This window comes from Rhinolophus hipposideros (genome assembly GCF_964194185.1).
Source record: "Rhinolophus hipposideros genome assembly, chromosome: 18".
NCBI lineage: Eukaryota > Metazoa > Chordata > Mammalia > Chiroptera > Rhinolophidae > Rhinolophus > Rhinolophus hipposideros.
This window is the reverse complement of record NC_138064.1, coordinates 51,748,560-51,768,175: the sequence shown is the minus strand read 5'-3', so window position 1 is coordinate 51,768,175 and position 19,616 is coordinate 51,748,560. Positions and strand designations below refer to the sequence as shown.

General features: G+C 40.7%; 1 protein-coding gene across 1 annotated transcript in view; it reads right to left on the bottom strand.

Moving 5' to 3' along the window:
- EPDR1 (ependymin related 1) overlaps positions 1-17,689 on the bottom strand; it is a 35,601-nt gene extending 17,912 nt beyond the window's left edge. Inside the window, exon 1 of the mRNA XM_081079302.1 lies at positions 17,106-17,689. Coding sequence (XP_080935428.1) covers positions 17,106-17,404 — 299 coding nt within the window. The 5' untranslated portion in view covers positions 17,405-17,689. The remainder of the gene's footprint in view (positions 1-17,105) is intronic.
- Between the last annotated feature and the right edge of the window lie 1,927 nt (positions 17,690-19,616).

Sequence of the window (19,616 nt, the reverse complement as noted above, 5' to 3'; positions counted from 1 at the left end):
TCATACTAGGGGAATTTAACACCCCTTTGACACCAGTAGACAATTTTCCAGACAGAAAAGCAAAAAATATCAGTGGCCTTAAATGACATACTAGACCAGATAGATTTAATTGATGTTTTTAGATCATTTCACCTTAAAGCAGTAGAATATACATTCTTTTCAAGTGCACATGGAACATTTTCCAAGATAGATCACGTTAGGCCACAAAGCAGTTCTCAATAAGTTTAAGAAGACTGAAATCATATCAAATGTCTTCTCTGACCAAAATGGCATGAAACTAGAAACCAATTACAAGGAAAGAAAATGAAAAATACGCAAACACATGAAGGCTAAATAACACGCTATTAAACAATGAATGGGTGAACAGTGAGATAAAGGAATATATCAAGACACCTGAGACAAATGAAAATAAAACAAAATGACTCAGAAACTATAGGACACAGTGAAAGCAGTTCTAAGAGGGAAATTCATTGCAATGCAGGCCTACCTCAAGAAATAAGAAAAATCTCAAATAAACAATCTACCCTTACATTTAAGGGAACTGAAAAACGAACAGCAAACAAAGCCTGAAGTGAGTAGGAGGAGGGAAATAATAAAGGTCAGAGAGGAAATAAACAAAATAGAGGCTAAAACAACAATACACAAGAGCAATGAAAACAAGAACTGTTTTTTTTAAGATAAACAAAACTGACAAAACTTTAACCAGACTCATAAAAAGAGAAAGAGAAAGAGAGAGAGAGAGAGAGAGAGAGAGAGAAGCCCCAAATAAATGAAATCAGAAATGAAAGAGAAGTGACAACGGACTCCACAGAAATACAAAAAATTTTAAGAAAATACTATGAGCAATTATATGCCAGCAAATTGGACAATCTGGAAGAAATGGATAAATTCTTAGAAACATACACTCTTCCAAGGCTGAATCAAGAAGGAACAGAAAATCTGAACCGACCTAATTACTACAAATGAAATTGAATCAATAATCAACAAGTTCACAACAAACAAAAGTCCTCAACTAATGGCTTCACAGGTGAATTTTACCAAACATTCAAAGAATTAACACGTATTCTTCTCAAACTATTCCTAAAAATTCAAGAGGAAATAAGGCTCTTAAGCTCATTCTATGAGGCTACCATTACTCTGATTCTAAAACCAAAGACATTATTAAAAATAAAAAAAAGGAAGGAAGGAAGGAAGACAGGAAGGAAGGAAGGAAGGAAGGAAAGAAGCAAGGAAGGAAGGAAGGAAGGAAGGAAGGAAGGAAGGAAGGAAGGAAGGAAAGAAACAAGAAAGAAAGGAAGAAAGAAAATTATTGGCCAATATCCCTGATAGATAAAAAAATCTTCAACAAAATATTAGCAAACTGAATTCAGCAATATATTAAAAAACCATGATCAAGTGGGATTCATTCCTGGTATGCAAGGTTGGTTCAATATCTGCAAATCAATTAAGGTGATACACCATGTAAAGGAAATAAAAATCATATGATTATATCAATGGATGCAGAAAAAAAATGTTTGACAAAATCCAGCATCCATTTATGGTAAAAACTCTCAGCAAAGTGGGAATAGAGGGAATATATCTCAAAATAATAAAGGCCATATATGACAAAACCATAGTTAATAACATACTCAATGAAAAAAAAGCTAAAAGCATTTTCTTTACAATCAGGAACAAGACAAGGATGTCTACTTCACTGCTTTTATTCAGCATAGTATTGAAAGTCCTAGCACAGAAATCAGACAAGAGAAAGAAATAAAAGGCATCAAAATTGGAAAGAAGTAAAACTGTCATTATTTGCAGATGACATAATACCATATATACGGAAGATCAAAGATTCCACAAAAAAACTATTAGAACTGATTAATAAATTTAGTAAAGTAGCAGGATACAAAAACAATATTCAGAAATTGGTTGCATTTTTATGCACCAAAAATAAACTATCAAAAAGAGAAATTAAGAAAACAATTGCATCAAAAACAATAAAATACCTAAGAATAAATTTAACCAAAGAAGTAAAAGACCTGTACTCAGAAAATTATAAGACATTGAAAAGAGAAATTAAAGAAGATATAAATAAATGGAAGAATAAATCATGCTTATGGATAGGAAGAATTAATATAGTTAAAATGTTCATACTACACAAAGCAATCTATAGATTCGATGCAATTTCTATCAAAATACCATGGCATTTTTCACAGACCTAAAACAAATAATCCTAAAATGTATAGAGAACCATAAAAGACCCCAAATAGCCATGATAATCTTGAGAAAGAAGAGAAAAGCTGGAGGTATCATGCTACCTGATATCAAAGAATACTACAGCTCATAGTAATCTAAATAGCATGGTACTGACAAAAAAAAAAAAAAAAAGATACATAGATCAATGTAAGAAAATAGAGAACCCAGAAATGAATCCATGCCTATCAGGTCATTTAATCTATGACAAAGGAAGCAAGAATATACATTGGGTAAATACAGTCTATTCAATAAATGGTGCTGGGAAAACGGGACAGATAGATGCAAAAAAAAAAAAAGAAAGAAAGAAAAAGAAACTGAACCACCTTCTTATGCAGTATACAAGAATAAACTTAAAATGGGTTAAAGACTTCAATGTAAGACCATCCCATGGGGGAGCTCCACTACAACCCCACTTAAAAATATTTGGAAATATGGGTAGGCAGTGTAATTTGATGTCAAAAATTATTCTTCACAAAGGAAATATAATGTAAAATATAAATGAATAATACACCATATCACCATTGCACAAATCCATGAGTGTATAGTTAAAAATATAATTATGAGGAAAAAAGAAAATGGAAATATAGAATATTAGGAAGAAAACAGGGTATCAATATAGAGATGGTGGAGTTGTTTACGAGTTAATAAAATATCATGTACAAACATAGAATCATGTACAATAGAAACAAATGTAGAAACATGTACAATAAATAGAATCTTGATGAAATGGAAGATTTCCTAGGAAAATGTGAATAAATAAAATGACTCAGAATGAAGCAGAAAGTTAAGTGGCTAAATAACCAGAGGAAAAATCCTTACAATGGCCTAATGAGCTCTTTCATCTTTGATCTTTGAACTTAAAAATAGGTCAAAGAGTTACCTCTTCAAAAGTTACTTCTTTAAAACCATTGTGTCCAAATGGTTTCATAAATTAGTCTTTTCCAACCTCAAGGCTTTAGAGCATAGAGAAATATAGAGAGCTTGCCAATTCTTTTACAAAGTTATAAAAAGCATGACACTAAAATATATAAAGCATAAAAATAAAAACTAAGCTAAATTGTGGATTAAAAAAACTTAAGTAAAATGATAGAAGACTATTAAAAATTATACATAATGATAAAAATGGAATTTATTTAACTATCAGTCAAGATGATGGAGTAGGTAAATGCTGCGCTTACCTCCTTCCATGACTATATCAAAATTACGATGAAGTCAGTGAACCACTCTTGGGAACTACCTGAAGACTAGCCAAACAGAACTCCTGTAACTAGGATATATAGAATAAGTCACCTGGAGACTGGTAGAAAGGGTGGAGACACAGAATGGGCTGGCCCTATACTCACACATGGCGGTTAAGAATCCAGAGGGATTTCTTGGTTGCAGAGGTCCCCATTGAAGAGTGAGGGGTCCCAGCCCCACACTGGGCTCCCCAGCCCAGAGCACCAGTGCTGGGAAGAGAAGTGCTCAGAATATCTGGCTGGGAATATCAGCAGGGACTCAGTCTGGCATCCTTTTAAAGGACCTGAGCACAGACTCACTCACACTCACCCTAAGCTCCTGAGAAGGGATAGCAGCTCAAAAACCACCAGCAACATACAAGGAGGAACTGAATTGTCTGGCTTTAGGGCAAGGTCTGGAGGGGCAGCTTTCTCCAGTGCTGGCTGACAGCCTTGCTCCTTTTTTGAGCTCTCCCTCCACATAGCTGGCAAGTGGAGGCAGGTGCCAAGTCTGAGTATCCATTAACCCAGCTAATACCACTCTTGCCCCACCCTGGTGATTCTCTGAGCCCCTGCACCACCCAATTCACGCATATGGCAGGAGCCTCTTTCAGAGGCTAACCCACACAAGGGGCAAGCCTGAGCCACACTGTGGACTTTCTTAAAATCTTTCAAAGGTCCACAAGCCTCAAACAAGCAGCAGCTGACCTTGGCATGCCCTGTACCTCTTGCTAAGCAATCTCAATGCTGGCACTAGTGGCATCCTGTCTCAGTTCACAGCATAACTACTCCCAAGTGCCTACAAGCCCAGCACAGGCAGCTACCAGCCAAAGATCATTTCATAGGTCCTATCAGACAGCAAACTTGGCCTGCACTGGAGCCCCTCTCAAGAGGCCCCAGAACCAACACACCAGGTGGCCAGCTTCAGACCACACCAGAGCACCACTCAATTAGCATCACAAATGACACACCAAAAGGGTGCACATGGCAAGCACCTCAGCCCCACTAAAGCAAATCCCACTGAAGTTATGGCCCGTCCTCACAGCCAGTCAGCTTGAGGTTCAATCCTACCCACTGACATGCCAAGGGCAATTAAGGCTCAACCACAACAGGAAAGCACACACAACCCACACAAAAGACACTTCTGGAGCACCCAGCACAGCTGAACAGGGATACTGTACCACTGGGCCCCATAGGACATCTGCTACATAAAGCCTCTCTGCCAAGACTGGGAGATGTAGCAGATCTACCTAGTACAGAGAAGCAAAACCAGGGAGGCAGCCAAAACGAGGAAATAAAGAAACATGTCCTAAATAAAAGAACAGGACAAAACTCCAGAAAAAAAAAAATAAAACTAAACAAAATGGAAGTAAGCAATCTAACAAATAAAGAGTTCAAAACACTGGTTTAAAGGATGTGCTCAATGAACTTGGGGGGAAGAACAGATTATTTCAGTGAGAACTTCAACAAAGAGATAGAAAACATAGAAAAAGGAGATAGAAAACACAAAAAGAACCAATCAGGAATGAAGACTACAATAATTGAAATGAAGAATACATTAGACAGAATCAACAGCAAATCAGGTGAAGCCGAAGATTGAATCAATGATTCTGAAGACAATGTAGCAGAAAACACCCACACAGAACACCAAAGAGGAAAAAGAATCCAAAAAAATGAGGATAGGTTAAGAACCCTCTGGGACAACATCAAGCATAACAACATTTGCATCATAGGGGTACCAGAAGAAGAAGAGAGAGAGCTAGGGATTGAGACCCTGTTTCAAGAAATAATGACAGAAAACTTCCCTAACCTGGCAAAGGAAATAGACATACAAGCCCAGACAGAACAGAGTCCCAAACAGGATGAACCCAAAGAGGCCCACACAAAAACATATGATAATTAAAATGCCGAAGTTTAAAGACAAAGAGAGAATCTTAAAAGCAGCAAGAGAAAAGCAGTTATTTACCTACAAGGGAGCTCCTATAAGACCGTCAGCTGATTTCTCAACAGTAACTTTGCAAGCCAGGAGGGATTGGCACAAAATATTCAAAGTGATGAAAAGTAACGATCTACAACCAAGATTACTCTACCCAGCAAAGCTATCATTTAGAAACAAAGGAGAGATAAAAGACTTCCCAGACAAAAAAAAGCTGCAGGAGTTCATCACTACCAAACCAGTATTACAAGAAATATAAAGGGACTTCTTTAAGAGGAAGAAAAAAATAAAATAAAATATGAATAAGAAAATATCACAAAGAAAAATATCCTCATTGACAAAGGCAAATGCATAATAAAAGCAGTGGATCTACCAACACTAAATCTAGTACAAAAGTTAAAAAGCAAATGTAGGATGATCATGTGTAATTACAAAGGTAAATTAAGGGATACACACAAACACGCAGAAAAGAAGTAAAATATAATGACAAAATCATAAGCAAAGAGGGGGTGAGTAAAAATGGTAGTGATTATAGAATGTGTTCAAACTTAAGTGAACATCACCCTAACATAGACTACTGTAAACATAGCTTGGTACATATGAAGTGCATGGTAACCACCAATCAAAAATATGTAAGAAATAAAGAGAGGAATGCAAACACAACACTATAGAAAGTCATGAACATACAAGGGAAGAAAGCGAGAGAATAAGAAAGGAATGAAAAGAACTACAAAACAAATTAGAAAACAATTAATAAAATGGCAATAACTATATCCTTATCAATAATTACTTTAAACATAAATGGATTAAATGCTCTAATCAAAAGGCATAAATTGTACGTATATACAATGGAACATTACTCAGCCGTAAAAAGAATGAAGTCTAACTATTTGTGACAAGGATAGACCTGGAAGGTATTGTACTAAGAGAAATCGGTTGAACAAAGAAAGGTAAATACAATATGATTTCACTTATATGTGGAATCTAAAGAACAAAATAAACAAACAAACAAAACAGAAACAGTCTCATAGATACAGAGAACAAACTGTTGGTTGCCAGATTTTCTTGGGGGGTGGGCTGGAGGGCTGAGTGAAAAAGGTGAAGGGATTAAGTACAAATTGACAGTTACAAAATAATCACAGGGAGGATATTCAGTAGAGCTTAGGGAATACAATCAAATATATAACTAGACATGATGTCAGGTGGGTGCAAGACTTACTGGGGGAATCACTTTGTAAGTTACATGAATGTCCAACCACTATGCTGTACACCTGAAACTAATACAATATTGAATGTCAACTGCAACTGAAAAATAAAAATTTAAAATACAAAAAATTGAATTTCTTCACTCAACACACATTTATTGAGATTTTCTATGTGCCAAGAACATCTAGGTGCTGGGGATTTGCTTGTAAACCAGATTGGTAACATTCTCCCACTATGGAGAAGAAAGACAGACAATAAACACCAGACTACTGAACTGACAAGACAATGTCACACAGTGGTAGTGTCCTGAGGAAAACAGAATGAGATATGATGGAGAATGACTTGTGAGAAGAACTTTGTTGGATGGCCACAGACGGCCTGTCTGAGAGGATAACAAGCTGAGACCTGAAAGAGGAGAAGCCAAGAGTTCAAAGATGACAGAAATCGAGTAGTCTGTATGGATGAGCTTACAGAATGTTTTGTTAAGTGGGGGAAAAAACAAACAAACAAACAAACAAAAAAACATTATGAGCCAGTATGTGTTATAGTATGTATACTGTGCATCTAAAAATTACCTAGGCTATTCAAAACGTGTCAACAGTAGTCATATTAGTTGGGCTGTTATAGACCATTTTTACTTCATTCTTCGTATATCTGTATTTCAGATGTCCTTCTACAATTAGTATGTTACCATTATTACTCATTCCCTCATTCACTTATTTTAAAAAGAAATGTAATCCAGCTCTGTTCTATGGCTCTGGAGATACAACAACCAGACCAAAGTCCCTGAGTTACGGAGCCTTACTTTGGGCCAGGAGAGGCAGGGGAGATGAGGGAGCAGACTGAAAAAATATTAAATAGTATGTTAGATAGTGGTACGTATCTTGAACACATAAGGCAGTGAGGTCTGATATGTAAGAATGTGGAGAGGAGAGATAGTCTAATTTGGGAGTGGGCGATGCAGCTTTTTAGGGAAAAGCTTTTCTAAACAGAAAGAACAACAACACAAATGCCAAAGGGGTAAACATGCTGAGGCCATGGGCTGGGGTGGGTGAGCTGCTGATGTGATAATGGATGGATGACGGAGTGATGAGGTCAGAGACAAGGCAGGAGAGGGGAGGGGAGCAGAACCCATAGGGTGATCGGGTCCTCATAAGGATATTTACTCTGAAAGACAGCAAGGCGTTGGAGGATTTTGAGCAGACAAGTGACATGATACATTTTTTAGCAGTAACACTTGGGCTCCTGTGTTGAGAACAGACCAAAGGAGGCAGGGGCAAAAGTAGAGTAACTCATTAAGAGGCTACCACAAAAAATCTAGGCAACAATGATGAAGGTTTAGACCATGATGATGGTGAAGTTGTGGTCAGATTCTGGGTATAGATCAAAATTAGAGTCAATAGGGTTAGTTTATGGATTACTTGTGGCGAGGGGAGAAAAAGAAATCAATGATGACTCCAAGGGTTGATCTTAAGCAACTGGAGTTGCTATCGGCTGAGATAAAGAAAACTTCAAGAGGAAAACTTCTGTTTGTTTGTTTGCAGGGGAGGCATCAGTTTTGGACATGCTGAGTTTGAGAGGACCACGAGAGATTCAAATGAATGCAACAAAGCATTTGGATATCTGAGTGTAGCATTCAGGAGAGAGCTATCAGCTAGAGATACACATGTGAGAGTCCACCACGTAAAGATGGCATTTAAAGCCATGACCTACATGAGATCAACAGCGGAGAATAGACAAAAAGTAAAGGGCTGGAAAGCCTGTGCCCTGGAACATTCTACCATTATTAATTCTACAAGAGAAAAGGAGGAAGAGCAAAGGAGACTGAAATGGAGAGGAAGTGAGGTAGAAGAGGAAACCAGAAAAGTGTAGTGTCCTGAAAGTCACGTGAAGAAAGTATATCAAGATGGAAGAAATGACCAACAGTAAAATGAGAACTGATAAGAGGTCACTTGATTAGTAATGTGGAGCACGTTGCTCTTGACCAGAGCGGTTTCAGTAGAGTTGTGATGGTGAAAGTGTGATTTGGGTGGGTGTGGGGGGTCGGGGGGTGTTTCAATAGAGCAAGGGAGGAAAGAAATTGGAGTTGGCATGAGATTGGCTTTAAATCTGTAGAAGGGGAGAATGGAGTTTCAGCTGGTAGGATCAAGAGAAGACTTTTTGTCTTTAAAGATGGATAAAATAAAAAGAAATTATAAAGGAAAATAGAAGACTTTTACTGGAATTGGAGAAATATAAAAATATCACATTTATTCCAGGAAAAACAAACCACTAATTGGTGGAATATTTTCAGATCTTTGGGCACTTTGCCCCTGACCATCATCTCTGAGGTCAGAATCAGGAAGAAAGAGCTCAAGAGCTCAAGGTTAATGGAGAGAAGTAAAGATCTTTTCAGAGAAGAATGGCAATGACCTCTGTTTTCTATTTATAAGTTGGACTTATACCGGCTGGTCCTTTACTCTCCTGGGCTTATCTTCCTTGGAACTTCTTGTTCCTCACTATCTGCTTCTCCTTCCATCTCCCAGCATCAATCCTCTGAAATCCAGGGTCAGTAGACCCATCGAATTAAGTCTTAAAGTAAACTTTATGTGCTTCCAAGAAAATCTTTTTCTTGAAGAAAAACTCAATATTGCAAATCAGCATGGTTTATTTTTCTAGGATCAAAAGGCCACAAGCAGTCATACATCTGAACTAATAGAAAATGCTGGCTTCAGCCACCAGGGATCAAGGGGAGGGAATAAAGTCAAAAGGAGTCATTCTCCTGAAATTCTGAAAATTTTGATTTCATAAAATGAAAGCCAAATCCATGCAGAACAGGGTTTGTGATCAAATATATTTGTTGAACCCTTCATACTAATTTACCTCCCTCTGCCACAGACACATTCTGAGCATTTACAATGATGTTACTCTGAAAAATCCAAAAGGAAACAAACATACAGAAGAAATAATGTGATCTCCCCCTTCCTCTCGTTGAACAATTTAGACCCACTAGATAGGGCCGAGTGAGGTAGGCATCTGCATGCCTGTTTCTGGGGCGCAGAGTCCAAGGGCGGACAGGAGGACTTCCCTATAGGGTGGGGCATCATGGCGAAGCACAAGTGGTTACCTACTGCAGCTGAATTATGGGAGCTCTTTTTCTCTGAGCAGGGACTTACAAGAATGAACAGGAGAAAACTAGAATGAACCATGTGGTGGTAGATTAGAATTGGAGGTATTGGTATAAACACCTCTATGAATTAGAATTGGAAGTGTAGAAATAAATGTAGACGTAAATGTGCATATGTGTGTGAGTGAGAGAGAGAGAGAGGAAGAGAGAGAGAATGCAAACCTACATCCCCTTGCTGTCCACTGAGAGGGCCTGGGAGCAGCCCCACCCAATAATAGCTATGAGCACAACTAGAACAGAGATCTTGGCTTCCAAATGTTATCTTCCAGTAACAGTAATTAGAGCTTCTTGAGAAATGGATTATTCAAACACTGTGGCAGGGAAAACACAGATAATCTTTTTTTATTATTATATTTTTTTTATTGGGGTGACAATTGTTAGTGAAATTGATATGTGGTATATAAACCAAAAACAACAAAACAACACAGATAATCTTGAAATATCTTGTGGTGCCAGAAAGCAAGGAAGTGCTCAAAGAATAAGAGAGACATGTCAAAAGAACATGGAAGCCAACTTGAAGAGGGTCCCGCTGGCTAAATCTCAAACAATTTGAACATCAAAATAAAAAATGAGAGCAAATGAAATACAATGAGAATCCTTGAGTCCATGCTGATATAAAAGGATAAATTGAAAATTTAATGAAGAATGGGATGTGTTCATAGTTTAAAAATATCTCCCAACAAAATACCTACCATCTACAAAGTAAAAAATGTCACTTCACACTGAAGAAATTTTGCAGACATGATTTAATCAAGTGATCAAAGTAACATCAGGATGTAAAAAGAATATTACCTCTGTAATATTCCTACCATAGGTAAACAACTTGAATCTAACTTATGAGGAAACATCAAGCAAACCCAAATTGAGGAACATCTTACTAAAAAATTGGCCTATAATATTCAAAAGTATCGAAGTGCAAGAAAGATTGAGATACTGCTCCAGACAGAAAGAGACCAAAAGACACAACACCTAAATGCAATGCTTGAATATAAACTGGGTTCTTTCTATAAACAACATAAAAAGAACAACCGGCAAAACTTGAATAAGACCTGAAATTTGAAATGGTAGAAATAAAACCATGTTACTTTTTTTTGATGGTTGTGTTTCAGGAGAGTGTCCTTGTTGGTCACAGAAAACACTTACTGAAGAATTTGGGGGTTGTGGCGATATCAAGTTGGCAACTCACTCTCAAATGTTTCAAGGGGGAAATGGTGGCTGTGGACTATAACTGCAACTTTTCTGTAAGTGTGAGATAGTTTCAAAATAAAATAAAATTACATATTTGGAGACAAAAGACTCTTCTCCTGATTCTCAAACACATATGATTATTAAAGTTTCCCAATGTGATAACAACATTCCTTAGAACGAATCTGCCCCATCAGGTACTTGGAGGAAACATTTCTGTGAGCGGTTCCATTCAGTTCCATTGGGTACACAGGAGGCTTCATAGACAGAGGAGAGCCTTCTGAGTTTGGGTCCAAAACATTTGAGGGTAACCTCTATTCTTTACCCACGAACACAAGCTTAGGTGAAAAGGAGAAGGAATAAAAATAACTCCTCTGAATTTATCTGCATAAAGGGACAAATAGAGAAAAATTCTAGAATCTATGTCAAGTCCATTGCATCATGGCAAAAACAGAAATCAGCCTGATATAAGAAAAGCATGATTAGGGGCAGCTGGTTTGCTCAGTTGGTCAGAGCTCAGTGCTCATAATATCCAGGTCGCCGGTTTGATTCCCACATGGGCCACTGAGCTGCACCCTCTACAACTAGATCGAAAAAACAACAACAGTGACTTGCCTTGGAGCTGATGGGTCCTGGAAAAACACACTGTTCCCCAATAAAAATTAAAAAAGAAAAAGAAAAGAAAAGCACCATTAGTGATCTCATGGTTTCATTTAATCTTATCTGTACCTAACTTAAGGAAGAAGGCCTTAGTATTATTTAGTACCAACATTGTAGATATTATTAAATTAAAAGATGAGAAAACACTGATGTTCTGAGAAGGTAAGGACCTTGTGGTGAAGCCAGAATTAGAAGCCATGTTTGACATCCCATGACCATCTAAATGGATGCCCATGCTCTCTCCATGACACTAGGTTGTTTTCTGAAAAAATGGAGAGGAGAAATAATATTTTGTTCTCCAAGAAATAAAATGCTCTGAGAAAGCTGATCACACATGGACTGATCAGAATTTGAATAAAAAACCCACTTGCCAATCTATGTAAGACATGTTTTTCTTTTCATCTTTTACAAAGAAAAAATCCCCAAACAGATAGGATTGGTTGCTGTTTGTTTTTTAATTATTTTAATTAGAGTTGACATACAATATTATATTAGTTTCAGGTGTACAGCATAATAGTTAGACATTTATATAATTTACAAAGTGATCCCCAATAAGCCTAGTAACTACCTGACAACATACCTAGTTATTACAACATTATTGACTATATCCCCTGTGCTGTACTTAACATCCGAATGACTATTTTGTAACTATTCATTTGTACTTCTTAATCTCTTCACCTTTTTTATCCAGACTCCCAAACCTGCACTCCCATCTGGCAACCATTAGGTTGTTCTCTGTATCTATGAGTTTGTTTCTATTTTGTTTGTTCATTTATTTTGTTTTTTAGATTCCACATAAAAGTGACATCATATGGTATTTGTCTTTGTCTGTCTGACTTTTTCACTTAGCATGATACCCTTTAGGTCCATCCATGTTGTCACAAATGGTAAGATGTCATTGTTTTTTATGGCAGGGAAATACTCCATTGTATATCTGTACCACAATTTCTTTACCCAGTTGTCTATTGATGGGCAGTTAGGTTGCTTCCACATCTTGGCTATTGTAAATAACGCTGCAGTGAACATAGGGGTGCACAAATCTTTTTGAATTAATGTTTCGGATTTCTTCAGATAAAATACCCAGAAGTGGGATTGCTGAGTCACAAGGTAGTTCTATTTTTAATTATTTTAACCTCCATACTGTTTTCCATAGCAGGTGCACCCATTTGCAATCCCACAAACAGTGCACAAAGGGTTCCCTTTTCTTCACATCCTCACCAACACTTGTTGCTTATTGATTTATTGATGGTAGCCATTCTGACAGGAGTGAGATTGGCATCTCATTGTGGTTTTAATTTGCATTTCTCTGATGATTAGGGACATTGAGCATCTTTTCATGTATCTATTGGCCATCTGTATGTCCTCTTTGGAGAAATGTCTATTCAGGTCCTCTGCCCATTTTAGGATTGTTGTTGAATAATCTTCTAAAGACATATCCCTGACTTACTGATGCATATTTTCTTAATGCCTCTGTGCTCACTCTACATGAGTAGCTTCATTAATTGCAATACCCAAGCCACTGTTTTGTAAGTGGGAGCAGTCAGTTACTGGTGGCCTAACAAAATTCATTCAGTGTCGACATCATTTTTTCCACAAAATTCAACATGTTCACTGATTATGAAAATAATCTTCTTGCTTTTTCTCCAGTCTTCCAAATGTAATACCTGTGAGTTTAATCAAAGAGTCTGGAAAGACAGTTGGAGCCAGAAAACAAAATAGTGTCAATTACTAACATTTCCCATTCTCTGCTAAAGCTTGTCTTATCTGAAATATGTAAAATTGTTTAATCTTCTCAATAATCTCAGGGTAAAGAGAGTCTGGAAAATCCTAGTTATTCCACGGTAACTATCAGTTTGATTTTCCATAACTATCTTGATGCAAAATAAAAATCTTAAGAAGTTGATCCAATTGTAAAACTTACTTCTCAACTTACTAACAGATATACAGAGATAACCCATCCACATTTTCTTCAAATAACATCTGGTTTCTTGGCCAGACTACTAATACCTGAAAAACTTTCTGAGTTTGTTCCAACAAATCTACATTTAAAGAGCTGTTGAATGCATTTATGCATTAAACATTATTTTCTACATCTGACTTATGGCCAGAGACGGGAATGTGAGACAAAACCTTGCCAAGAAATCAGAAAGAAGAGGAATAAAATTGTCTTCTAAAAGTTTAAACTGTGAAATCAACACTTGGTGGATCAGGACAGGGAAATGAGAAAAATCCACATGGGACAAAAAAGCTTCTAGGCCCACAAGATTTGGCTGTGACCCCACTAAAGATATACTACACACATCTAAAGACCACATCAATGGATTCATAAAAGTAGGGGTTGCTAAGGCAGACCTGAGTAATACCCACCAAGACTCTGTGCACAGTGGGGGGAATCGAGACTGGCAGTGAGCTAATAACAAGGCATTTCTATGGTGAACATGGGTGTATCACTTTATCTTAGACTGATAAGCCTGGGCTGGCCTGTTATTCAGGATGGGAAGCTCAATATTGAGCATACAGCCTAGCCTAGAGCAGGCAATCATTAGATTCAATGAATTTGCTCCAACTCTGCTCACAATCTCCTGATTATAATTTGGCTCTCACACAGTTCTGCCTACAGGGAGAGAATGACCTACTCTTGTGGATTTGAGAATTCTGGCCCCCATGCCAGCTATAGCACTCATTGAAATATGCAGTTTAGCATTTGAGTTTGTTTACTCCAACTCAGCTCCCCAAAGAAGAGCTTTTCAGTTCACTGAGGGATCAAGTTTCTGAGCCCATAGGGCTGGCAGCAAGTCTCTGCGCCATGGTAAATTCACCAGGGTGATGACAATGATGGTGGTGACAGTGCCAAGCGCGGCCACTTGCTGAGCACCCTCTGTGTGTCAGACACTGCACGGGTGTGCTTTACACGCTTGAGCTCACTTAATCCCCACAGCAATCCAATCAAGTAGGCATTATTAGTATTTCCTTTTTGTAAATGAGGAACGTGAGGCTCAGAAAGCTTTAGGAACTTACCCAAAGTCCCACATTAGGAATCTGGAATCAGACCCAGGTCTGTCTGATTCTAAAGTTTAATTTCTTAAGTGTTGAAAATACTACCTCTGGAGGATGAACCCATCCTTCTCCTGTCCACACTCCTCTGCTTCTACAGTGTGCTTTGGGCCATCCAGTCCACCTTCAACACAACTATTCATCAACATACCACTACTGTGCCAGCCTAAACATCAACACAAATAAAGAGAAGCAGCCAACCCTTCAGCAGAAGTGCAGAAAGCCCACGTCTATCTCTGTGAGCATCACCATCATCACCATCTAGTCCAAGCAATCAGATGGTTAGCTGCAGAAGCCAAAAGTGACACTTCCTTCTCCATCACCACCCCAGCCACATGCCAGCTAATCACCTGCACAGCCTTCAGTAAACGTCTTCAATACTTCCCTAATGTGTCCGCTTCTCACTGTCACCATTGCTACTACCTGTCCTTCACCTGGACCTCTACAAGTCTCCTAAGGCATGTTCTTACTTCCACTTTTGCTCTCCTACATTTTCAACCATATGTCTAGTGATCTCTATATTATCCAATCATGCTATTCCACTGTATAAAGCCTTTCAGTGGACCCCCAACCTCTCATCATACTCTGTACTTCAGTCCTAGTAGTGACTGGCCTACAGTTCTTGGAATGTACTCAGCCACATCTACTCCAGGATGGCACACAAGCCAAGCCTGGAATACACTCACATCCCCTGGACCATTCTTCCCTCCACACCTCCTCTAGTCAGCTCACACAAGGGTTCTGGGACTTGCTCATGTTTCACGTCCTCCAGAAAGCCTGGATTAGGTACCCATCTGAGGGGTCTCATCACATTCAGCCCATCCCTCAGCTCACTGTAGGGGAAATTTTTATTTATGACTCCACCCACAGACCATGACCTCCCTGAAGCCCAGGACCCACTCTATTTACACACATTGTCGCTTGACACACGCACACATACACACACAGATATGTGGAATGAATGAATGAATAAACAAACAAATAAGAGACTGGTATATCACAGGTGTCAGACTCCACCTGCTTCCTCACGTCCCAGCTGTATGATCTTGAGAAAGTTGTTTCATCTCCCTAGACTTCTCTGTCAGTAAAATAGAGATCCTAAACCTTACACTGTCAAGTTCTTGTGAGATTTAGACTAAATCATATAATATGTGGAAAGTGCACAGCACCATTCTTGGTATATAATAAGAATTCAAATGTTGGTTGTTGTTATTATTACTATGTCCTTAGAGACCTAAGTGAAACCATTCAGGTTCTCGAGTATCTCACAGATATTTCCAGATCCCATGATGACTCAGCCATTACCAGCCTCCTCAGTACGCATGTTTTACATTTCATAATGCATTATCTTGCATTCTTGAATGTACTTCTTTGATAGGATCTGTCACTTCCATATCTTCTCCAAGATGCTTAACGCTCAAACAAATGCTTTAGGTGAAATGGTATCAAGATTTGCTGCAGATCTCACTCCCCACTGGAGCCTTAACTCATGGACATTCACGAGGCATCTCCTAATGGTGCAAATGCCATACAGAGAAACCAGCATAACTCTGAGAGGAACACACACAGAGAAACAGGATGGCGGTGGAAGTGACAGGTGGTGATCCCAAAATAGACATCAAGTCTTAAAGGGGTCAGAAGCAACATGAGGTCTCAGAAAGAGGATGTCCTTTGTCACAACAGATGTGGAAAGGTGAATTATCAGACCAGTGGTTTATAAAAATTACAGCATAGCCCCTCAATGGAATACTGTGCAGCCATTAAAAATAGGTAGGAGTCCAACTAATAAAATGGCAAATAAGAACACATAAGAGTTCTTATTTATTTTATTTTAAGAGTTCTTATCTTTTTTATTTTACATAAAAAAGATACAAACAACGTTTTTTGATTACAGTATGTCAAACTTGCTTTAAAAAAATTTAAGGGAGTAGACCAAAATTTTAAGTTGTAACAGTTATGAATTTGTGGGTGATATTTTTCTTTGGTGGATTCCCCACACCTTTTGTAGTGCTGTCGTTCGTATTCGCTTAAAATGTAAAGACTCATTCTTTTAAAAAATGTATGTTCTGGTGCCTCCCTGGCAGCTGGCTCCTGGAAGAGAGGAGCTAGTGCAGAAGGCACGCCCTGGGCGACAGGGGGCTCCCAGAGCCCGGGCCTGGGCACGCGGCGTCCGGCAGTGTGATCCCGCCCCTACCGCTTCCTTCTCCGTGGGCCAACGGCGCACGGGGTCGCAGCGAGCGCGCGCCCGCAGGCTGCCCTCGCGGGCCCAGCCCTCCACCGCCCCCACCCCGACTGTGCTGTCTATCCCCGAGGGATCCTCCCTGGGAAGTTGCTCTTTAGTAGGAAGGGGGCGCCGCGAGCTACCGGAATCGAGCGCCCCGGCGCAGCCCCGAGGCGCCCCCAGACCCGGCCTCCACGACCGCCCACCCCGCGCCCCGCGTACCTCTTGCAAGGGATCAACGCCTTCCTCTCGTCCAGCACCCGCACGCGCTGATGGAGGCCGTCGTACGAGAGCAAGGCGCGGCTGTTGCGCCCGCTGCTCTGCCGGTACAGCACCTGGCGCCCCTCCCACTGCTGCGGCGCCTGGCACGGGCGCGGGCCCGCGGGGCTGCCCCAAGGCCCCGCTGGCGGCACCGCCGCCCCGAGGCCGCACAGGCTGCCCAGCGCCCAGACCCAGACGCCGCCCAGCAGCCAGGCGCCCAGGGCCCCCAGGGCGCCATGGAGGGGAGCGCGCCCTGGCATCGCGGTCCGCCCGTTACGCCCGCTGCCCCGCAAGCGCTAGCCCGAGTCCCAGCGGGCGCCGAGCAGAGCGGCCCAGGCACGGCAGACACGCGCTGTCCCGCACTGTGCCGAGTGTGATCTGGGCGAAGTCGCCGCGGGTCCGCGCCACGGCTTCCACAGCTGTTGGGATCCGGACGCGCGGCCTGGAGCGGAGTCCAGGGGCCTGGGGAGGCTCCGGTGAACCGCGCAGGAGCTATTTCTGCCTGGGTCGCTGCCCGCTGCAGCTTCTGTTTTCATTTGCTCTCTGCTGCCAACAGGAAATGCAGTGGCAGTGGTGCCACTAACATCCTGAAGGGCATCCACGTTTTAAATGGGAGGAGGAGAGGTGATGAGAAGGGACGTTTCTCCACTAAGTGTTCAGCAGGTAACCAAACTCCAGGGGACAAAATCAGTCAGGAAAGCAGTGCTCCTGTACTTGCTATGCTCCACACACCTTGCCCCTTTTCTAAAATTGCCACCTTCTTCCTCCAAATTAAGAATGGAAAGAAGGGCCCCTTCCTGAGGAAATGATGGCAACCACTCATCATAATCATTTCTGTTTCCGGCTCCGCTCCCAGTGTAGAGCCTAGGGGACTACAGTACAGGCCCTTGCCCTGGGCTGAGGACTCAGGGCGTTGCCTCCACGCCACACCTGCAGTGACTCTGCTCCCCACACCCATCATCTCACAATATCACAAGCCTAGAGGAGTGTGGGTCTGGGAGTTTACCTTCTTCAAGGACAAAGTTAATTGGGTTTCTGGTTTATGTTATGTAATGCTGGGATCTATAACATGGAAGAAGCAACTTAAAGCAAGAAAAAAAAAGGAGCAACTTAAAAAGAAGACCTTTGCTTTCAAGTGTATGGCTCCTTTCATTTGATTTGTGTTGAAAGGATGAGGACAAGTGAGTCACGTGAAAGAGGGAGAGAACATTCCTGGATGAAAGACATGGGGACAAGAGAAAACGAGTGTAATGTTGGGGTTCAAGTAGGAGGCACAGGGTACTCTGGAGCCGGATCACTCAGGGCCTTGAAAGACATTTTAAGGATTTGGTATTAACACTGAGGATGGTTGGAACCATGGATAAATTCAAAGATAGGAAGAGGCATGAACAGGTGTATATGCCTTAGGGAGCTCACTCAGATGTCAGTGTGGAGAACACGCAGGGCCAGGCAGAAGGCTGGGGGAAGACAGAGGAAGATGCTGTCATAATCCAGGAAGAGACAAGACTGTCAGAGCTAAGGCAGTGGTAGTGGAAATCAGAGGGTGGAACAGAGTTGGTAACTGTAAAGAAAGATTTAGGCTCAGAGAGGTTTCTGGTTTGGACCACTAGGAATTCAGTCCTGAGCTAGAGAAAATAAATTCAGTTTAGGATTGACTGGTTTTGAGATGACTGTGGGATACGCAGGTGGAAACACCCCAGGAACAGTTGGATAAGCACTTCCAGAGACCAGCATGGCTAGTGGTCTGGATGTGGAAGTCATTGGCATCTGGGTGGTCATTGAAGTCAAAGAATAGAATAATGGTTCTCCACCCAGGGTGACTTTGCCCCCCAGGGAACAGTTGGCAATATCTGGAGACATTTTTGATTGTCACAACAGGATGGGGGATAAGTGACAGTGGCATCTAGTGGGAGAAGACCAGAGATACTATCACTCATAATGCACAAGACAGCCCTTCCCGCTCCCAGTAAAGAATTATCCAACCTCAATGTCAATAATACTGAAGCTGGGAAAACCTGGAGTAGCAGAGAGAGAGAGAAGAGGGCTGAGGATGGAGCCCTAGAGAACTCCAGACATTTAAAGGATAGGCAGAGAATCAGGCACTTGAGATTGAAAATGAACCACCAGAGAGAAGCCACTGACCCAGGGCAACTTCCTCAGTCACACGAGTTTTTGGCAAGTCAGTGTCAAGTATGGGGTAATGGATTGAGTGCTAAAGTAGGACATGAAGAGGGAGGTGGGCTGACAGAATCTCCTGATGAATCCCTCACTGCTGCAACCCCACTCCCCTAAATACTAGGGGTACACTACCAATGTACTTAATGGGGTAAGCCAAAAGCTTTACAGAGAAGGCCTTTTAACTTCTCACCCTCTTGAAGGACAAGCCATGGAAAATATTAGGGAAGCACCTGATGTGTGACTTGGTACTTGCAACAGGTTCAAACTGGCTGCAGACCGATGAGCCCTCTCCAA